The 19,261-nt window shown below is 47.2% G+C and overlaps 2 protein-coding genes across 2 annotated transcripts; one reads left to right on the top strand and one right to left on the bottom strand.

Moving 5' to 3' along the window:
• Window positions 1-472: 472 nt before the first annotated feature.
• Window positions 473-1,432, bottom strand: LOC103004793 (olfactory receptor 13C7-like). The gene has a single exon (XM_007196989.2). It carries the CDS (start codon window positions 1,430-1,432, stop codon window positions 473-475), a length of 960 nt encoding a protein of 319 aa, XP_007197051.2.
• A 10,683-nt stretch (window positions 1,433-12,115) lies between these two features.
• Window positions 12,116-13,615, top strand: LOC103013344 (olfactory receptor 13C7-like). Its single transcript, XM_007197102.2, has 2 exons — window positions 12,116-13,043; window positions 13,539-13,615. The coding sequence occupies exons 1-2, from the start codon at window positions 12,116-12,118 to the stop codon at window positions 13,613-13,615; spliced, it is 1,005 nt and encodes a 334-aa protein (XP_007197164.2).
• Window positions 13,616-19,261: the final 5,646 nt, after the last annotated feature.

The following is a 19,261-nucleotide window of genomic DNA, read 5'->3' as shown; positions in this document are numbered from 1 at the left end:
TGGAGGGGGAATCGGCCTTCGAACGGGAGTCTGCCACCCACCCCCAACCCCAGTTGTCAGCCTCCAAAATAAAGCAATCTTTCCTTTCCACTAACTTTGCCTCTTTATTGGCTTTTGAGCAGCAAGTAGCTGGACCCCACTTTTGGTAACAGATATACACAGAGAAAAACAAAATACTCGAAAGTCTCAGTACCACCAAAATTTCTGTTTGTCTCTTTTGACTATATTTATAACTTTTTTATGGGTATTCATCAAATTCTGGTATCAGAGGATTTCAGATTTAGGCAGCAAAATAAGCTATGATATGATACAGTATCATTCTGGGTGAAGCCAACAAACTAATCAGCAGCACCAGAAATGAAAAGGCTCTTACCACCGACAACCTGAGGACCTCCCTGGGTTACCACTCCCCCACGAGGACAATGAGGAGTTTGGAGGCCTTGCACTCTGGCAGTCGGAGAATCTGTGACAGTCACTCAGTTAGGTGTTTCTCATGAAGCAGGTCCCTCACAGCGGCCTTCACATCCTTGTTCCTCAGGCTGTAGATGATGCGGTTGAGCATGGGGGTCACCACCCCATAGAAGAGGGAGGTGCGCTTGTCTGCAAGGTCCTGTTTGTCTGCCCCCAGGGAGTCCTTGGATTTGGGCTTCCCATACATGAAGAGGATGGTCCCATAGAAGATGACCACAACTGTGAGATGGGCAGAGCAGGTGGAGAAGGCCTTTTTCCTCCCCTCAGCTGAGGGGATCCTCAGGATGGTAGCAATGATGAACACATAGGAGAAAAAGATGAACAGAACTGGGACCCCCAGGAAGATCACATTGGCCACCGCCATACTGATTATATTGATGGAGATGTCAGCACAGGTCAACTTCAGGATAGCCAGGATCTCACAGGTGAAGTGGTTGATGACATTGTCCCCACAGAAGGGCAGCCTCACAGCCTGGGATGTCTGAACTACAGAGTTGGTGATACCAGCTGCCCAGGAGCTGGCAGCCATGGGCACGTAGGCAGCCTTGCTCATGACCATGGGGTACCTCAGAGGGCTGCAGATGGCCACATGGCGATCAAACGCCATCATGCCCAGAAGCACACACTCTGTGGCTCCCATGGCAAAGGAGAGAAACATTTGCCCAAAACATGCTGAGTAAGAGACAGTTTTCCTGGGGGTCAGGAAGCTGTCAAGGATGAGGGGGATGGAGGAGGCTGTGTAGCAGATGTCCAGGAAGGAGAGGTTCCTCAGGAAGAAGTACATGGGCTTGTGTAGGCAGGAGTCAAGGGTGGTCACCAGGATGAGGACCCCGTTGCCCAGCAGGGTCACCAGGTACATGGACAGGATGAGCACAAAGAATGTTTTCTCCAGCCTTGGGTGGGCTGAGAGGCCCAGGAGAACGAACCCCACCAGGGGGCAGGTCTGATTGGACCTGTCCATGGTGCCTCTGATCTGTCACCTGAAGGAAGTCTCTGAGGTCAATCTCAGCACTCTCTGACTCCAAAAGTACCTGGGAAGCAGGGCAAAAATCTTCACCCTGCTGAGCAACTGGAGAATAGCTCTGACAATTCTGTCATGTCTAAGGGGTTCTAGAAAAAATATAGTAGAGATCAGTATTTAACTTGTTTTCAGTAAGAATGAAGAGTTAATTTGGATTAACTCATCTGCAGGTGACAATTTTAAAAACTGGGCAAATGATTTTTTTTAATAAATAAATTAATTTATTTATTTTTATTTATTTTTGGCTGCCTTGGGTCTTCGTTGCTGCACACAGGCTTCCTCTGGTTGCAGCGAGTGGGGGTTACTCTTTGTGGCGGTGAGCGGGCTTCTCATTGCAGTGGCTTCTCTTGTTGCAAAGCATGGGCTCTAGGTGCGCGGGCTTCAGTAGTTGTGGCACATGGGCTCAGTAGTTGTGGCTCGCGGGCTCTAGAGCACAGAAAACTGGGCAAATGATTTAAAACATCTATGTAAAGCACTGGTGAGGTAAGTAAGACAACAAAGAATCATAGGGTCATAACTCTGGGGGAAAAAAGGAATTCAGAGAAGTAAATCTAGCATTTGAGGCTATGTTTCAACTAGGGCATTTGCAGCTTCTGGAGGTGGCCACTGAGAGGCCAAGAAGCACTATGCATAGCCTCCTGGAGGTGGGAACAGGTTTTGAAGTGCAAGGCCCACTGTGAAGGGCTCCTAACTAAACCGCCTCCCTTTGGTAGGGAACCCAAAGGGCAGTACCATAGGAATGAGTGAATCAGAAAGAAACAGGCATTTACAGGTGCTGCAGCTCAGCTTCAAATCAAGCCTTGAAATTGGATTGAGGTGGTCCCAAATTTCTGATGCTCCCAAATACCTAACAGAAGCAAACATAAATCTACCTTGAAGGAAGGCAGTATCACCCCATCTCTAAATCATGTCTACAAGTAATTTTGCAAATACAACATCCAGCACACATTGAAAAAGAATAAGGCACACAGGAGACAAGACAACATAAATGAAAACCAACAGGAAAAAAAAGAAAATCAAGCCTCTTCTCTTAGGGGGAGGTGGGAGCCTGCAGTTCCTCTGCCCTGGTGTTGCCTGTTGAGAGAATTAACCCAGACACAGTGCCAAGGTCTTAACCTCCGGTTGATCCTTTTGTACATTTGGGGGTACAAGTGAGCCTCTTGTGCACTGTGGCCAAGTTGAAGGAGAGTTTGACTGAATGTCCCTTCTTTTCTTCATTCTCCATATGCCTCACCAGAGGCACTGGCTTCTTCCTAGACTGTTCACAGAGCCCTGAGTCCTGCTCGGTCAGGTCTTCTTTCTGGGAAGCTTGAATCTCTCCTCAGACTTCTAAGAGCTCCCCAAACTAGGATTTATTCTGGACCAGTGAAAAACTGTAGGTGACACTGAGGATGTTGGGCATTTGGTTTTATTTGCTCTGTATCGAAAATATTCATGAACTTCCCAGATCTCCATCTCTTCAAGTGCTCTCAGTCATCCAGCCCCTGCCTCAATTATATGGGGGCCCTTCCTGCCTGGGGAGCTCTGAGACACTCCTCTGGCGGTGCTCAGCATTGTAGTTGTGACCAAGTCAGTGCCACAATAATTCAATTCAGGTTGACATATTTATTGAGCATCTGTGCTAAGCAAGGCATAATTCTAGGTGCTGGGATCACAGCAAAGACAGTCACAGCCCATAACCTCAAAGAGCTCAAAATCTAGTAGCGGAAATAGTCATGCAAATAGTCACACACACAAGTGATTATATCATCCTCATCCTTATCAACCCAAAGATCGCTCTGATGCTACTGACAACAGGCCTTGGGATCTGTTTCGCAATCTGCTCCCTTTCCAATGTGGAAAGCCCTTTGCTGCGTTCCTCACAGTCCTCTGGCCTGCATTTGGCTCCTTGAATGATGTGGGGCGCTGTACTTCCTGGCAAGGCTCACTGCACTTTGAAGTAGTTCCCCTTTGATACTGAGCCAAAATCTGCTCCTTTGCAACATTAATCCCTCTTCCACAGACAGCCCTCCAAGTGTCTAGAAATAGCTTGGCTTCAGCATGAAGATAAACAAGAGTCCATCTCCCTTTTCCTCCCAGGGCCTTAAAACAGATATATCTCTCACACGGGCAAATGTACCAGCCAGGAACTGACTACAAAGGTTGGTCAGCACTGAGAACGGCCCCCAGCTTGAGGATGGCTCACGTGCCACACTGCTAGGTGGATGTGTGTTCTGGGGCAGTAGATCAGTCCCAGGATGGGGTTTCACTCTACGTCAGCCAGCCCTCCAACCTCTCTCCAAAACCTGGATCCTGTGAAGAAGATATTCCCTCCATGTCATCATCACGAGATCCAGAATCGTGGCTCATTATTATCGCTGGACTTTGGATTCTTAACTACAAAAGAAGAAACAGCACCACCCCACACACCAGTCTCAATCAAGAAGAGACAACTGTGTGAGAAGGTTAGGACTGCGGGGCCCCAGGCAAGACCTTTCCCGTCGGCACAAAGTGGGGTGAGGGCAGAGGACCTCAGAGACATTTGCAGTTTGATGGGTCTATTTGACTCTGTGAGAATAACATCATATCAATGAAAGGGCTTCCCACCTCCCCTTTTCAACTCCATTCCATTACAATCAAGTCTGACGGCCGAAATGCAGCCGCACTAACGAAACTTTTGGTGTGATCAAATCCTGTGCTTACCTTTATCAGAGACATGGTGAGCAAGAAGGATCTGCTTCCTAAGAGTTGGGAAGAGGTCACATATCAGAAATAGCAATACCAGGTGGGAAACATCAGGGTGAGGGTTCGGAATGTGTGACAGGTGAAGGGTCCAGCCAGTCCTCTGCCCTCCACCTGTCTCCTGTGTTCAGGGCGCAATCTCCAAAGGACTGGCCATCACCCTTAGATCATTTAAATTCCAGTCTGTTCTTCGGGACCATTTTAGTCCCTGAAGTCATTTAAAGTTTGGAAAGTGAGTTGACTCAGTTTAGAAACTTTGTATCCTTATGGGATTACATCTCCAAGATCCAATTATGTTGAAGGCACTGGAGGAAGTTTACTGCCTGCTTCCTTTCTCCCTCCCTCCTTCTCTCCCTCCCTCCCTTCCTTCTCTCTGAACATCATAATCCCATTAACAGAGTCCAGCAGCCTGCTGGTCAGAACATGACTCACTCAGACGCCAAGTCTTTTCTCCTGTGCTGTTGTCAAGCCTCATTACCCCAAGTGTGTGCTTATGCAGTGGTTTTTAGGGGTCTGAGTGAATATCTTATATTCTCCTCTGGATTTTCAACTTGTTGGATTAGGGCCCTTGAAGTAACCTGCCGTGTTCTTCCTGAATCCTCACTTGGCATCCATCTAAGTCACTGTCCTTTCAGTGACCTATCATCTGCACGCGTGCTCCTAGACCTTACGGTAGTCACGGACAGAATGTGACCCAGAACAGGGATGGGTCCAGAAAATGGGTACCCTCCTTTACCCAGCAAACGATTGTTAAGTGTGTACTACATAGAAGGCAGAAATGTGCCAAGAACCATGGTCTAGAGACAGGAATGTGAAAAGAAAACTACCAAACAAGGAAGGAAGTGCAGGCCAGGGAGAATGCCCACGCTGATGTGGCAGCCCAGAGGAGGCAGGGGCCAGACCTCCTGGAGGAGGTGACCCAAGGTCTGTGGTGTGCTGGCGCTGGCTCGCAATTGTGCACATCTCTTCCCAACTCCGATTCAGTGACTTTGTTGGTAGCTTGAAATGGGCCATCCTGGGAGTGTTTATATCACAGAAATCATCAAATGCTCCAGATCAGGGCTTTTTTTTGACTTGGAGATGGCAGTCGTTAAATATTCACCAGCACACCACTGGAATGGAGGAATGTCAATCTGCCCAATGAAGGGGAGTGGGTAATTATCCCAGGCAGAGGGGGCTGCATAACCAAAGACACAGAAATGAGAAAGAGCCCCAGGAGTGAGGAGTGACCAGCAGTGCAGTGTTGCTGGAGCACAAAGGGGCTGCTGATGGACAGGAAGGCAGGGCTGGACCCAAGCTGATCTTTTGGGACATCCTAAGGAGTTAGGACTTTCTGCTGTAGGGGATGAGAAGGCACTTAGAAATTTTAAGTAAAGGTCCGACATGATGAAATTTGCATCTTAGGGTGATCCTTCTGGGCACAATGTCGAGGCAAGACTGGGGGCAGTAGGACAAGGTCTAAAGAGACAGGGAAACACTTCAGGCAAACAAAGATAAGAACATTGACTGGGGAGTGATTGAGGGGTGGAGATGGGGAGATTCAAGAAAGGTTTGGTAAGTACAAAATACAATAGTAGATTTTGGTTGGATATAGCAGGCGGGAAAGAGGATAGAATTAATATTTCTAGCTGAAATGATGGGTGGATGATGGTGACACCACCAGAGTAGAGAATATCAACCGAGTTTTTGGTTTTTGGGGAGAAGATGAATTCATTTTGGAGTACAGTGTGTTTGAGGAACTTCCAGCTAGAGATGGGGGAGATGTCTGAGCTGGAGTCTCATCAACTTATCCAGCACTTAGGGAGAGTGGCTGGAACCCTGGAGATGCTAGCACTGCTCTGCTGTCTGTAGCTACAAGTCTAACTGTACTGCCATGCAAGATTGTTGGGGGCCCCCTGAAATGCAATTCATAATATCTACATGGTTTCCTTGACCTCTGGGCCACTAGGGACCCATCCACTCTGTCATGAGAACCCTCTAAGCAAATGGATTCTGAGGATAGGAACGAGGTTCACTGCTGGCAGAGGAGAGGGTAAGGCCCCAGAGACCAGTGACCCAGAGGAGGTCAGCAGGGGTGTGGACAGTCAAGGGTCAGAAGTCAGGAGTTAGGGGCAAGCAAGGACTGGAAGAGCAGTTGTCTCCAGAGCAGAGGAATTACAGGCAGCTGTTCTGATCCTGCATAAGAAACACCCTCCTTCCTCTTGGATTCCTTAAAAGGAATAACTGGGACCCCAATCCTAGGAAAAGTCTAGATAGACCAGTGCTTCTCAGACAGTAGCATGCATCAGGATCACCTAGAGGAATGTTAAAACACAGACTGGAAACACACACGCACACACGCACACACATACAGGTGCATGGGCAGGCTGCTGGGCCCCACCCACAGAGATTGATTTAGTAGGTCCCGGGAAAGGCCCAGGAATCTGCATTAACAAGTTCCCAGGTGAGGCCGATGCTGCCCTCTGTTTGTCACACTGAGTAGCCCAGAGTTAGGCTTCTTACTAACTCAGTGTGTAGGGTCTCAGGGCATTGAAATTTGAGGTATTGCAGAAAATGCTTCTCCTCATTATTCCTCATTGTCTAGGGAAGCCTCGGACAGACCAGCCAAGGGGATACTGGGTTTTTTTTTTTTTTTTTTTTTTTTAAAGGATTTTCTTATTTTTATTTATTTATTTATTTATTTTTGGCTGTGTTGGGTCTTCGGTTCGTGCGAGGGCTTTCTCCAGTTGCGGCAAGCGGGGGCCACTCTTCATCGCGGTGCGGGGACCGCTCTTCATCGTGGTGCGCGGGCCTTTCTCTATCGCGGCCCCTCCCGTCGCGGGGCACAGGCTCCAGACGCGCAGGCTCAGCAATTGTGGCTCACGGGCCCAGCTGCTCCGTGGCATGTGGGATCTTCCCAGACCAGGGCTCGAACCCGTGTCCCCTGCATTAGCAGGCAGATTCTCAACCACTGCGCCACCAGGGAAGCCCGGGATACTGGGTTTTAATCGGCCAAGACTAAGCTTTGTGTGTCAGAAATCTCCTTTCTACAAGTGTGTTTGTGTGAATGTGTGTAAATGTGAGTTTGCCATAGATAATTGGACCAAAGGGGTAGTCTGAACTCCACCAACCCCCGCATTTCCTGGGAGGCATCTGTTGATTGTGGCTTTCTAAGGACAAATGTGGACGTGACACCCCGCAAAGTTCATAAGGTCTGTAACCAGATCCCTGCTCAAAACACTTTGAGATGCTGTTGGGAGTCATGAGTAACAGCACATTCTCTGTAAAGGTGGAAAAGAACCACCACCACTTTGAGATAATACCAGGGCTGGAATCAGGTGCTATAAAGGTCAGAGAGACAGAACTTCCCTGAAGAGGGAGAAGGGAAGAGGTGGAGGGGAGAGGGGCCAAAGCACTGCGCCTTCATGGAGGGGAGCCCACTCATGCAGCAAGCACTCAGGGGAGAAGTAAGTGTATAATTTCTCATGTCTGAACGCTGGATCGTCTATACAATATTTGCCCGATTCGCTGCTTCATTCCAGGAAGCATCACAGTCTCCTTCTGAGGAGGTCCCTTACATTGTTTCCATGCTCTGTACCACGTGGCACCCTGGCCACAGGACTCACCTGACTGACCAGTGGACCCCTGTCCCAGGGGCAGTCAGCATATGGGCTGTCTGGTGGCCGATACTGGATGATGACTAACCAAACCCCTTAGTTCTGTCTCTCAGGAGCTTGAACTCAAAACACCAGAACAGAGTCAGCAGCTGGTGTAAGGAAGGAAGCACAGGAAGGAGAAACCAGAGTAACACAAAGAAAGTGGGTAGTGAGGAGAGGCCTGGCCTGTGGGAGCTGAAGCTGAGTCACAGGGAGAAGGGTAGGGGGTAATTAGCCCCAGCTGGAGGAGGAGGAGCAAGGCCAGGGTGGCTGAGTCTCTAACATGGTGGACCCTGGGCAGTCGCCCCTGGAGGCGGGGGACAGAGAGTTCTGCCACAGAGGGACCAGCAGGAGCCACTCAGATCCTGACTGACAGTCCAGTGCCTGTTCAACCATGAGGCCCGACTGTGCCACTGTCCCCCATGAACCCCAAGACATCCCCTAACCCTTGAGGAAGCCCAAGCGTGAAGGAGGGGGAGGCTCCTGGCATTTAGATAGCAGAGGTCAAAGATGCTAGACATCCCGAATACAAGTCACTACAGCCCAGCGAAGGAGGGTCCTTCCACCCGCTTACATCCAAGTATCCCTCGTACCTCCTTCATGGGGCTTGGGGAGCATTAGATAAGATTAAGAAAACAGTTGTAAATTAATGGCAACCCATATTAATATTAATACCTCACCATTATCTCAAATACAACAAATCAAACTGGCCGTAAACTCCCTCAATCACAGAAACTATCTCTTAGTCATATCTCTATTTCTAGTAACCAGCCTGGAGCTGGGCACAAAGATGTAGAGAAACTGTACACAGAAATGTCAGAGATAACCCTGTAGCCACCCTACCTCCACCAGCCCAGACAGGCTCTCCTTCTAACTTCCTCCAGGTCTTCCTTCCCGTTCACAAGATCTGGGGATTTAGCCATTGTTCATTTTCCTCTCTCCTGCATGTCCCACCCCAGATCTCTAAATCCTATCATTTCTTCCTCCTAAACGTCTCCCAGGGCCACTCTCTCCTCCGTCCCTGTTATTGTCACCCTGGGCTAGTTCTGCCCGCTCCTCCCGTGACCAGCCCCCTGGACAGCTTTGTGACATTCTCAGCCTTGCCTCAGTCTCTGGATGTTCCCACTCCGCTGGACATTCTCTGAAGGCAAAGACTCCCTTCTGCCATCGTGTCCCCCACTCACCCCTACCCTTTGGTACCTGGCACAAGGCCTGGCACACATGACATGTTTGTAGCACAGAGATTGTTCAGAGTGGAGGGCAGGCTGGTGGGGGAGAGAGAGGGTGAGGGAGGCGGGGGGAAGAGAGAGAGAGAGAGAGAGAGAGAGCACACACCCTGGGTCACCCAGTGGAGGGGAGGAGATGCCTAGGTGGCCAGGAATCCTGCTGGTTCCACAATGCTATGAACATAGAGTGTTCCTAAATAATTTTTATCTCCCCAACTGCTCTTTTCAAGAAGTTTAAGCATTTTGAAGTTTGTAGAAATTCAAGCAGCAAATGGAAATGCTTCCCCTGATATCCTTCAGTGGCCTAAGAGTGGAAAGTTACAGCAGGAACAAAGGAAGGAGAAAAAGAAGTTTTCCTGGAGTGCTTTCAGCATAATTGGATCTTGGGGACATTGTCCCAGAAGTATAAAAATCTTCCTGACTTTGTATGATTCCATTTCCAAACTTTTAATCACTTCAGGGAACACAATAGTCCTAACTGCAGTACTGATTTCAAATTGCCTTCTACATGGACTGGTTGTTCCTTTAGAGATTTTGCCTAAAACACAGAACTAAGAGTGGGAGGAACTGGCTTTCACCCCTTTTTCAAATCAGAGGTGGACAACTCAGCCTGGGCCTGTCAAACTAGTGTTGATACTTCTGGCCCATGTACTGTTCCCAGGCCATAGGGACCCTTTCTCAGTAGGTTCCTGAAAAAGGTAAGTGAGAGTTCTTATAAGAGTAATCCTCAACCTTTTATTGGCCCAGGGACATTTCCAGCTTCTGACTTGATTTTTCAAAGGGGTTGGCGCTTGAGAAGGGAGAAAATGAAACTATTTCAAAGATTGAGGGCCATGCAAAACCCCTTGGTCAGAAAAACCTAGACGGCAAGAAGCCTGTGAAACTTTGTCTTATTTCATGGATTCCTCTAACTTCAAAGACACCCCCAGGATGAGATGATCCCACAGTTTCAGAGCCTCTTCTTGTACAACTCCAGGGAGCACCATTCACATTGTAGCCATGGAAATGGCTGGAGTTGTACTGTTGTTATGTTACAGAGGTGTCATTTACATTGACCACAATGAAAACAGAGTCTCCAGGAGCTGCGTATCCCTGTGGTCTGGCCTCTGGGGGGCCTCATGGGCTGAGCAGCCCAGACTTTCTGAGCCCTCCTTGACCACTTCAGCAACAGCAGCTCTGCTTTATCCTTGGGGGGGTGGGGGGAGTCTGAATTTAAGAAAACAAGAGTTCTCTTTCTTAAAGAGTTTGAATATCATTGATCTCTTCCAACCCCAACATAGAATAGGGTAACCTGAGGGTCTAAGAGAGGGAAGCAGTACTGAAGTCTACACAGCAGGTTAGAATGCGGCCCAAATCTCTGTGGTTACAGACCTGGTGTATTTGCACAAATTCAATGCAATTCTTGAAGGAAGCTGACCACCATCATATGAACAAGAAAAACTTAGAAAACTGCCTGCTGGGCTCAATACGAAAAAGAATTTTCTAATACTCTAGAGCTCTGCAAATATGGAGTAGGTTGTTTGGGAATGTAGTGGGCTCTTCATCATTAGAGGAAATCAAGCTGAAACTGAAAAGCCATGCATCACTGTGGTGCAGAAAAAGATCTACAATGGCAGACAGAGTTGGACTAGATTATTTGGGGAAGCATAATCACGATATAAGTCTGTGTAACATACCTAGAAGCTTAGCCAAAAGGTTCAAGGACTATTAATGTCCACTGATTCCTGTGTGGACATTCACCAGGAGGGAATGATAACAAAAAAATAAAATAACATAACATAAAATAGACGTTGTTTAAGGGTACAAACTTGCGACAAGTAGTAAATAACCCAGTGATCTAATGCACAGTTCAATGAATATAGACAGCAATATTGTACCATAATTATGTAATATAATAAATATCACAACAGCAATCATATTACAATATGTAAATGTATCAAAGTAACACATTGTATACCTTAAATTTACATGTTTTATGTCAAATATATTCAAGACTGAAAAAAAAAGAAAAAAGCACTGCTTTTAGTTATCTAAGAGAACTAGATTTCCAGAAGCTGTGACCCACTGTGGATTTTTGGAGACAGTCCTCTGTCTATCTTCATAAAACATCAGATTCAAACTATTAGGAACATATCAGCATTTCCAGATCACAAAATTACCTTGGAGACCTCCCCAAGGTAACTCTCCATGTCCAGTGTCCTTTTGTCCTTAAAAGCCCAGCTAGATTCTACATCACTTAAGAAGCATTTCATGACCCCTGTTCTATCAACACACTGCATGTCCTTTTGGATGTTCTGGTCTCTCCTGAATCCTTCTGCTTCCCCTCCCTGACAGGTTGTGTGCCCATTTAAGCCTGGGCCATGGGTCACCCCTGTTCCTCATAGGAATTCTCACACCCATATACTGGGTGATCAACAAGTGTTTTGATGGACGGATGGATGGATATTCAGACACAGACAAATAGACTGATGGAGGGATGGAGGGATGGAGGGATGGATGGATGGACAAACGGACAAAACAGGTGGCTGGACAGACAGATGAATGGAAAGCCCTGGAGCTAGCATTGCTCATGAGAAAAGAGATCTTGGGAACAACAGGAGTATGTTTTCTGTGAAAATGATCTGGAGAAACAGAGTGAGTATTCACAACTAATGATTTCCCTAGTACCTAGCACAAAGTGGGAGAACACAGAGCAAACTTAAAGTCACTTTTCTGGCCAAGTTTAATGAGATGAACTGCCATATAGGACACAGAACCACTAAAATGAATATGTTATGTATCTTGTCTCTGATCGAATGCATTAAATAATCAGAATCATCACTTTAAACATTGTAGATTTGATATTCTGTGACCCCAAAGTAATTTCTAATTTTATTTCTCCTTTTTCTTGGAAACAAATAGAGACTGTGGACTTTCACAATGGTTTTTCAATCACTCACCCAGACTGGAACTCCAGACCAGATGCCCTGGACCTACATGAGACAAAGGATGTTGAGTTTGGATCAATGAGTATTTTATTCAGTTGAAAGACGAGACAGACCATGGAAAGCACCAACCAGACAGCCTCTGTGACAGAGTTCATTCTCCTGGGCCTCTCTGCCCACCCAAGGCTGGAGAAAACGTTCTTTGTGCTCATGTACCTGGTGATCCTGCTGGGCAACGGGGTCCTCATCCTGGTGACCATCCTTGACTCCCGTCTACACAAGCCCATGTACTTTTTCCTGGGGAACCTCTCCTTCCTGGACATCTGCTACACAGCCTCCTCAGTCCCCCTCATCCTTGACAGCTTCCTGACACCCAGGAAAACCATCCCCTTCTCAGCCTGTGCTGTGCAGATGTTCTCCTCCTTTGCCATGGGGGCCACGGAGTGTGTGCCTCTGGGCGTGATGGCGTTTGATCACTATATGGCCATCTGCAACCCCCTGAGGTACCCCGTGGTCATGAGCAAGGCTGCCTATGTGCCCATGGCTACCAGCTCCTGGGCAGCTGGAAGTGCTGCCTCCATGGTTCAAACATCCCTTGCAATGAGGCTGCCCTTCTGTGGGGACAATGTCATCAACCACTTCACCTGTGAGATCCTGGCTATCCTGAAGTTGGCCTGTGCTGACATCTCCAACGATGTGATCAGTATGGAGGTGACCAATGTGATCTTCCTAGGGGTCCCAGTTCTGTTCATCTTTGTCTCCTACATCTTCATCCTCACCACCATCCTGAGGATCCCCTCAGCTGAGGGGAAGAAAAAGGCCTTCTCCACCTGCTCTGCCCACCTCACAGTTGTGGTCATCTTCTATGGGATCATCCTCTTCATGCATGGGAAGCCCAAATCCAAGGACCCACGGTGGGCAGACAAACAGGACCTTGCAGACAAGCTCACTTCCCTCTTCTATGGGGTGGTGACCCCCATGTTCAACCCCATCATCTACAGCCTGAGGAACAAGGATGTGAAGGCCACCGTGAGGAACCTGGTAAGTCGGCAACACTTCACCCGGTGGTGTTTGGAGGACAGATGCCCCTGGAGTTCTGTGCCTCTTGGCTGCTTTCACCCATGAATCTCAGAAGAATGTGCCTCCCAAAGAAGATACATGCAGAGTGATTACCAGAAAACTGAATTACACATATAATGCAAAATTTTAGCTGTTACTGGACTTAATTTTTAAAAACAATGTAACCTAAAACCTGATGGGAGTGTGACGCGAGGGGATGGAAGTGGAATGCTGCTGAGAGAACAATTAGTGATTTTCCCGCTTCTCTATTGGGCAAGTCTGAATTCACCTTTGTGAGCAGGTTGCTCCTTCACTTTGAGAAAAACAGCTTAGTTTGCCTTGGTGCTGCAGAAAGATTCAAAATCCTGCTCTCAAAGGAGGCACTGTGGAGACAGTGTGGGGCAAGACTTCATGACATAGCAGTATAAAAGATAGTCTTCCTTGTAGATGAAATGGCACGTCTTTTTATTTTTCTTGGAAGCAAGGCTGAGGCTGGAGAAAAGAATGAAGTCAGTCTTCTTCCTTTCCCTGAGACTCAGGGGAGTTGGGATCCTGTAGATTCTAGGTAGGGCATTTCCTCTGAGGGCAAGTAAGGTGGATCCTGTAACACGTGTGTGGAGGGTCTTAGCCTGGAATGTGGTTTTAAGCTTTCTTTTCCTGCCCTCGGTAAGTCTTTTCTTCTTTTTTTAAAATTTATTTATTTATTTATTGGCTGCGTTGGGTCTTCGTTGCTGTGCGCGGGCTTTCTCTAGTTGCGGCGAGTGGGGGCTACTCTTCGTTGCGGTGCACGGGCTTCTCATTGCAGTGGCTTCTCCTGTTGCAGAGCACGGGCTCTAGAGCGCAGGCTCAGTAGTTGTGGCGCACGGGCTTAGTTGCTCCGCGGCATGTGGGATCTTCCTAGACCAGGGCTCAAACCTGTGTCCCCTGCATTGGCAGGCACATTCTTAACCACTGCGCCACCAGGGAAGCCCCCTCGGTAAGTCTTAAGTACACAGTCTGGTCCTGTAGTTTGGAGAGTTAAAGGATGGATCTATGGGGAGAGCAGGGCAGGGGCACCACAGTGATCTGAGGGAAGCTGGAGTCAGGACGGTGAAACGTGACCGCAGAAGATGGAGCAAGGTGGCTGTGCTGAGGAGAACTGGGGTGATAAAACTGAAAGGCAGAGCCAGTTCACGTGTACCTGACAAGAGGTCCAGAGGTAAAATGTGTGAGGCTCTCAGACAGCAGTGACACAAAAGAGGGCAAAGATATCGTAAGGGAGAGAAACTGCCTCTTTTTTTTCAAGGCAGTCGGATACCCTGTTTTCCCTGAGAATCAAAACTTTCTAGTGAAAACAAATGCTCTCAGCTTGCCTCGCTTGGGTGTCCTGGGTTCCTCCTGCCTGAGACATGTCCAGCCACTCTCTTGGTCCCCACAGCGCTCTCCTGCCCATTCTTGGCAGAAACTCAGGCACGGTCACTGCCTGCGTGGCTTCTTCAACAGTCTCTGGGGCTGTGCAAGAGCAGGACATGTTCCTGTCCCACCCTTTCATCCCCAGTATTATCTGTCCCACCCTGGGGGTGGATTTGCCTTTCCCGATTGAGCACAGAGCCCGCGTACGCCCTTCTCAGCTCACTACAGGGAGGAGGACATCAACTCGGGATTAATTCTGACCTTTATAAATCAAGAAGAGTTGACTTAAAAATGAAACGTACTTGTAGAGCAAAGTTCCTTTTCAACATACTTTATTTCACTAGTTTTGGCTTAGAGAGCTGTGCCTAGTTCCTACCCAACTCTTTCGAAAGGACCAAAGGAGGTGTTCCCCAGTTGCTGAAAGAGCGGCTGGCAGACAGGCTTCAGCTGTCAGTCATCTTTGGGAATTAGATAAGAGGGCTCTTAGCTGAAGACCGCTGACTCACCCAAGGTCATGCTCCTTTCCCCAAGGCAGCCCATATCCAATGACTGATTGGCGAAGGGATATAAATGCCTTGCCCCCACTAGGGACAACTCTGAAGGGCCATCCCAGTACCAGAGTCCTCCAAGGGGTTGACTGAGGCCTCTGTTGAGACTGCATCACAGCCCAACTTCCCCCTCTGCCCAATCCTCCGTCCTCATCCTCCCTTCCACCAGTACTGATCCTAAGAGTACTCCCTAATAAGCCTCTTGCACCCCAATCTCTGTCTCAGAGTTTGCTTCCTGGCAAAACCAAACTGTGACACCATGCAAAGTCCAATGCTCAAGTAACACATGCTCTCTTTTCAGAATCTTGGACACTGGTGATACTTAGCAAAAATCATGTAGAATAGTTGTGTTAGCATCAGAAGCTCTGGAACCAGACCTTGGTTAGATTCCAGCTCCTCTCTTTATCATGGTTATAACCTTGAAGTTTGTTTTATACTGTATATAACTTCTCTGACATCTTCCTACCACCACACCCTGCCTACCTCTCTAGTTCAGTGTTTTGCTATCTTTTTCTTGCTATGAAACACATAGAAAATAATGGGATTTGTATGCATCCTGGGTTAAGTGGATGAGTCTACTCATGGCTGAAGGCAATTCACCTGGGGACTTAGGTCACTACATGTTCTGCTTAGTGACCCCCTGGGGACCCTGAGGTTGGCATATCTGGAGCCTGTGGCATCCTAGCTAGAAAGCCCTGTTGGCAGTGAAATGTCTCCTCCTTTAGCACCTGATGAGAGGACAGTCATGCCCCTCTGGCCACAGATGACTGGACTCTTGCCCAAAACTGGGCTAATCATATTTTTTCTCCAAGGAATTTGGAATTTGGATATAGAGACCCCTGTTAGTTGGCATAGGGCTCTTGACCACATAAATCCAGGTCTGATGTGGACATGTCCCTTGCAAGAAAGAGAAAGCTGATCTGCAGAGAGAGATGACAAATCAAAGACACAAACAGAACCATGAAAACAGAAATAGAGGCTGCAATACATTAGCTAAGACTTGGAGAAGTCTTTTTTTCTTTCATTTTGTGGGAAAATCTAAACCTATAGAAAAATAAAGAGAATAATAAAATGGCTAACTAACAATGATCTGTTCGTGGTCAATCTTGTTCATCCATACCCCCATGGATTATTTCTCCCTCTCCTGGATTATTTTGAAACAAATCCTAGGTGATCATAGCATTTCATCCTTTAATATTTCAGTATTTATCTGTAAAAATTAGTACTCTTGTAAAATATAAATAAATTACTACTGAAACCAAGCAGGACCCTGCGAGGCCCTCCTGGGTACAAAAAAGTTTTTCCGTGTCCCCAGTTTCCTGTTTGTATAAAAAGGCTTTAGGGACTTCCCTAGTGGCGCAGTGGTTAAGAATCCACCTGCCAATGCAGGGGACACGGGTTCGATCCCTGGTCTGGGAAGACCCCACACGCCACAGAGCAACTAAGTCCGTGCACCACAACTACTGAGCCTACGCTCTAGAGCCTGCGAGCCACAGCTACTGAGCCCGCGTGCCACAACTACTGAAGCCCACGCGCCTAGGGCCCATGCTCCGCAACAAGAGAAGCCACCGCAATAAGCCCACGCACCACAACAAAGAGCAGCCCCCGCTCGTCACAACTAGAGAAAGCCCGCAGGCAGCAACGAAGACCCAACGCAGCCAAATAATAAATTAAAAAAATAAATTTTAAAAGGCCTTAGCCTCATAGACCTTCCCTGAGTTACGAAGAGCAGATTCAAACAGTTACTAACTAGGGACGTGAGGGAAGGCAGAAACAAGGAAAAGCAAGCCCAACATAATCTTTTCCATGATTGTTAGCTTAACCTTATGCCTTGATTTATGACCCCAAACTGTTGAGATAATGTCCTGTGGCTGCAACCAGCTGGCCCCAAGCGGACTTAATATTGATGACACCAGGAGGGTCAATCAAAAACTGAAACTTCTGAACCATCATGAAGGCTCTAAGTAAATAATAAAATGCCTCAACCATTGTTTTTGCTCTCTCCTAGAAAGAAGTGATCACAAGACCATGATTTACTAGTTTGCTTTGCAGGAACACATAGATCAATCACAATCACCAGTGACACACTGAGTGACGAGACGGTGCCAGGAAGTCTGCAACCTTGCACCCTGGCCAGCCAGCAAGATGGAGTTGAGACCAATCTAGGCCTCCCATCTTCCAGGTTGGCACCTCTTCAACTAAGATACCTTTCTCTGCTCCAAACTCCGACAGTTCAGTTTGTTTGGCCTCACTGTGTGTCAGGCACACGAACTTAGATTCGACAACACTATTATTATACCGAAAACTCAAAAGTAATTCATCGATATCATCAATTATCCAGCATTTATATTTCCCCAAATGTCTCATATATGCTTGATCTCAGTTTATTTGAACTAGAATATAAATAAGACTATATATTAAAATTAGTCTTTTTTTTCCCCCTCCTTTTTAATTTACATTTTTGGGGAAGGAATAGTTTCCCACTAGGGAAACTGTAGAGTTTACCTAAGAGTTCTGGTACCAATTTCAATGTGTGGGTGTAGAGTGGGGATTCCCCACCTCCCACCAAGCAAAGCCCAGACACCAGCTGAGTGTCCTACAATTTAACTCAATTCTGGCACTATCTACCAGGAGATGGCATCAGATTCCACAGGTTAAGGGCTCCGTCCTGCAAGACTGCTCTCTCCCCTCACCCCTCCCCTACTCAGACATTAGTTACAAGTCCAGGTTGTCACTTGTGCTTCTGACTGACCAGCCGTAGATTAGAGATTCCAACGACCCCCAACCTGGGTTTGATTAATTTACTAGACAGGTTCACAGACCTCAGAGAAACCTTTTACTTACTAAATCACTGGTTTATTATAAGAGGATATAATTCAGGGACAGCCAGATGGAGAGTGCACAGAGCAAGGGATGGGTAAAGGGTGCGGAGCTTCCATGCCCTCCCAGAACACACCACTCCTCCATGTCTCCACATGTTCACCAACCCAGAAGCTCTCCAAACCATGTCCTTTCGGGTTTTTATGGAGACAGCGTTACAAAGGCATAACTGATTAAATCACTGGCCACCAGTGATTAATTCGACCTCCAGCCCTTCTCCCCTTCCTGGAAATCAGGGGGTGAGACTGAAAGTTCCAACTCTCTATTCAGGGTTGGTTCCCCTGGCAACTGACTCCAATCTTAGGTGCTTTCCAAAAGTCACCTAGTTAACATAAACCTCCTTGTGGCTGAAATGGCCTTGTTATGAATAACAAGACACCCACTTCACCTTATGGCTCTAAAGTGTTTTTCAGGAACTGGGGATAAAAGACCAAATACTATGACGAAAGTTGCTCCCACTGCTCTTATCACTCAGGAAATTCCAAGGATTCTAAGAGCTGTGACAGGTTTGGCAGCTGTAAGCCAGGAACTGTGGACAAAGACCAAATATACATGATAAAAATATTTTGGTCATCTGAATGAACAAATATGTATTTCTTATAAATCACAGTACCATGTTACCATAATCTGCATTTTGCTGATTACAGTCCTGGAGTATCTGTCCCTGTGTTTCCTATAAATTGGTGATTACATCTAGATACTTGAGAGGTTTTTGTTTCAGTGTAGTGATGAGCTCACGGCTCCTGAGACCTTTTGACAGGATCCTAGTATCTTTGATGGCTTCTTTGCTTTCTGGTTCTATCTAGATGTTCCAGGCTCAACATGTACAGTTCCTCTCCAGACCTGGAAAAAACCATTTTCTCTAAGGAGCTTTTGTTTCCTTTTGGTATTTAAAAACCACAATCTGGGTGCTATGGGTGCTATTGAGTTTGTCATAGTTTCTAGGCCTTTTCCGTGCAAAGAAAATACATATGTACAATTCAAATTAAGATCCACAGAATTTTTACTTAACCTCATTGACTTCTTCCCCCAAGTACTATCTCCTCATTCCAGAAAAGTATGGAGAGGCCTTGAAGTTATGTCAAGAGCTAACATGGGCACGGCTCTGTAAAGAGCAGAAGTGAGTCAAGTTGTCCCTGTGATATGTATCCTGATTCCCATGTTCCTGGCAGTAACTGGGGCCAGTTATAACACCTGAGGCAACGATGTGGGCCCTTCTCTTCCATTTACCCCTGAGCTTTCCACAGGAGACCCGAACTCATGAGTAGAGTACCGGGGGGTGGGGGGCAACGGGCTGGGGAAGAGTTCAGGGAGAAACCCAAAGGGGGAAAGAAAGACTCCAAACCAGACCCTTAAGGCATCTTACAGCTCAGGGGTGACTTTC

Source organism: Balaenoptera acutorostrata, chromosome 6, assembly GCF_949987535.1.
Source record: "Balaenoptera acutorostrata chromosome 6, mBalAcu1.1, whole genome shotgun sequence".
NCBI lineage: Eukaryota > Metazoa > Chordata > Mammalia > Artiodactyla > Balaenopteridae > Balaenoptera > Balaenoptera acutorostrata.
Note: the sequence above shows the minus strand (reverse complement) of the source record. Positions and strands in the feature narration are given on the sequence as shown.

Excerpts from the sequence above, each read along its gene's own strand:
- LOC103004793 (XM_007196989.2), bottom strand. The coding sequence starts at position 1,432 with ATGGACAGGTCCAATCAGACCTGCCCCCTGGTGGGGTTCGTTCTCCTG.
- LOC103013344 (XM_007197102.2), top strand. The coding sequence starts at position 12,116 with ATGGAAAGCACCAACCAGACAGCCTCTGTGACAGAGTTCATTCTCCTG. Across the intron at positions 13,044-13,538 it reads CACCGTGAGGAACCTGGTAA|CAAGGCTGAGGCTGGAGAAA; the intron begins GTCGGCAACACT and ends TTTTCTTGGAAG.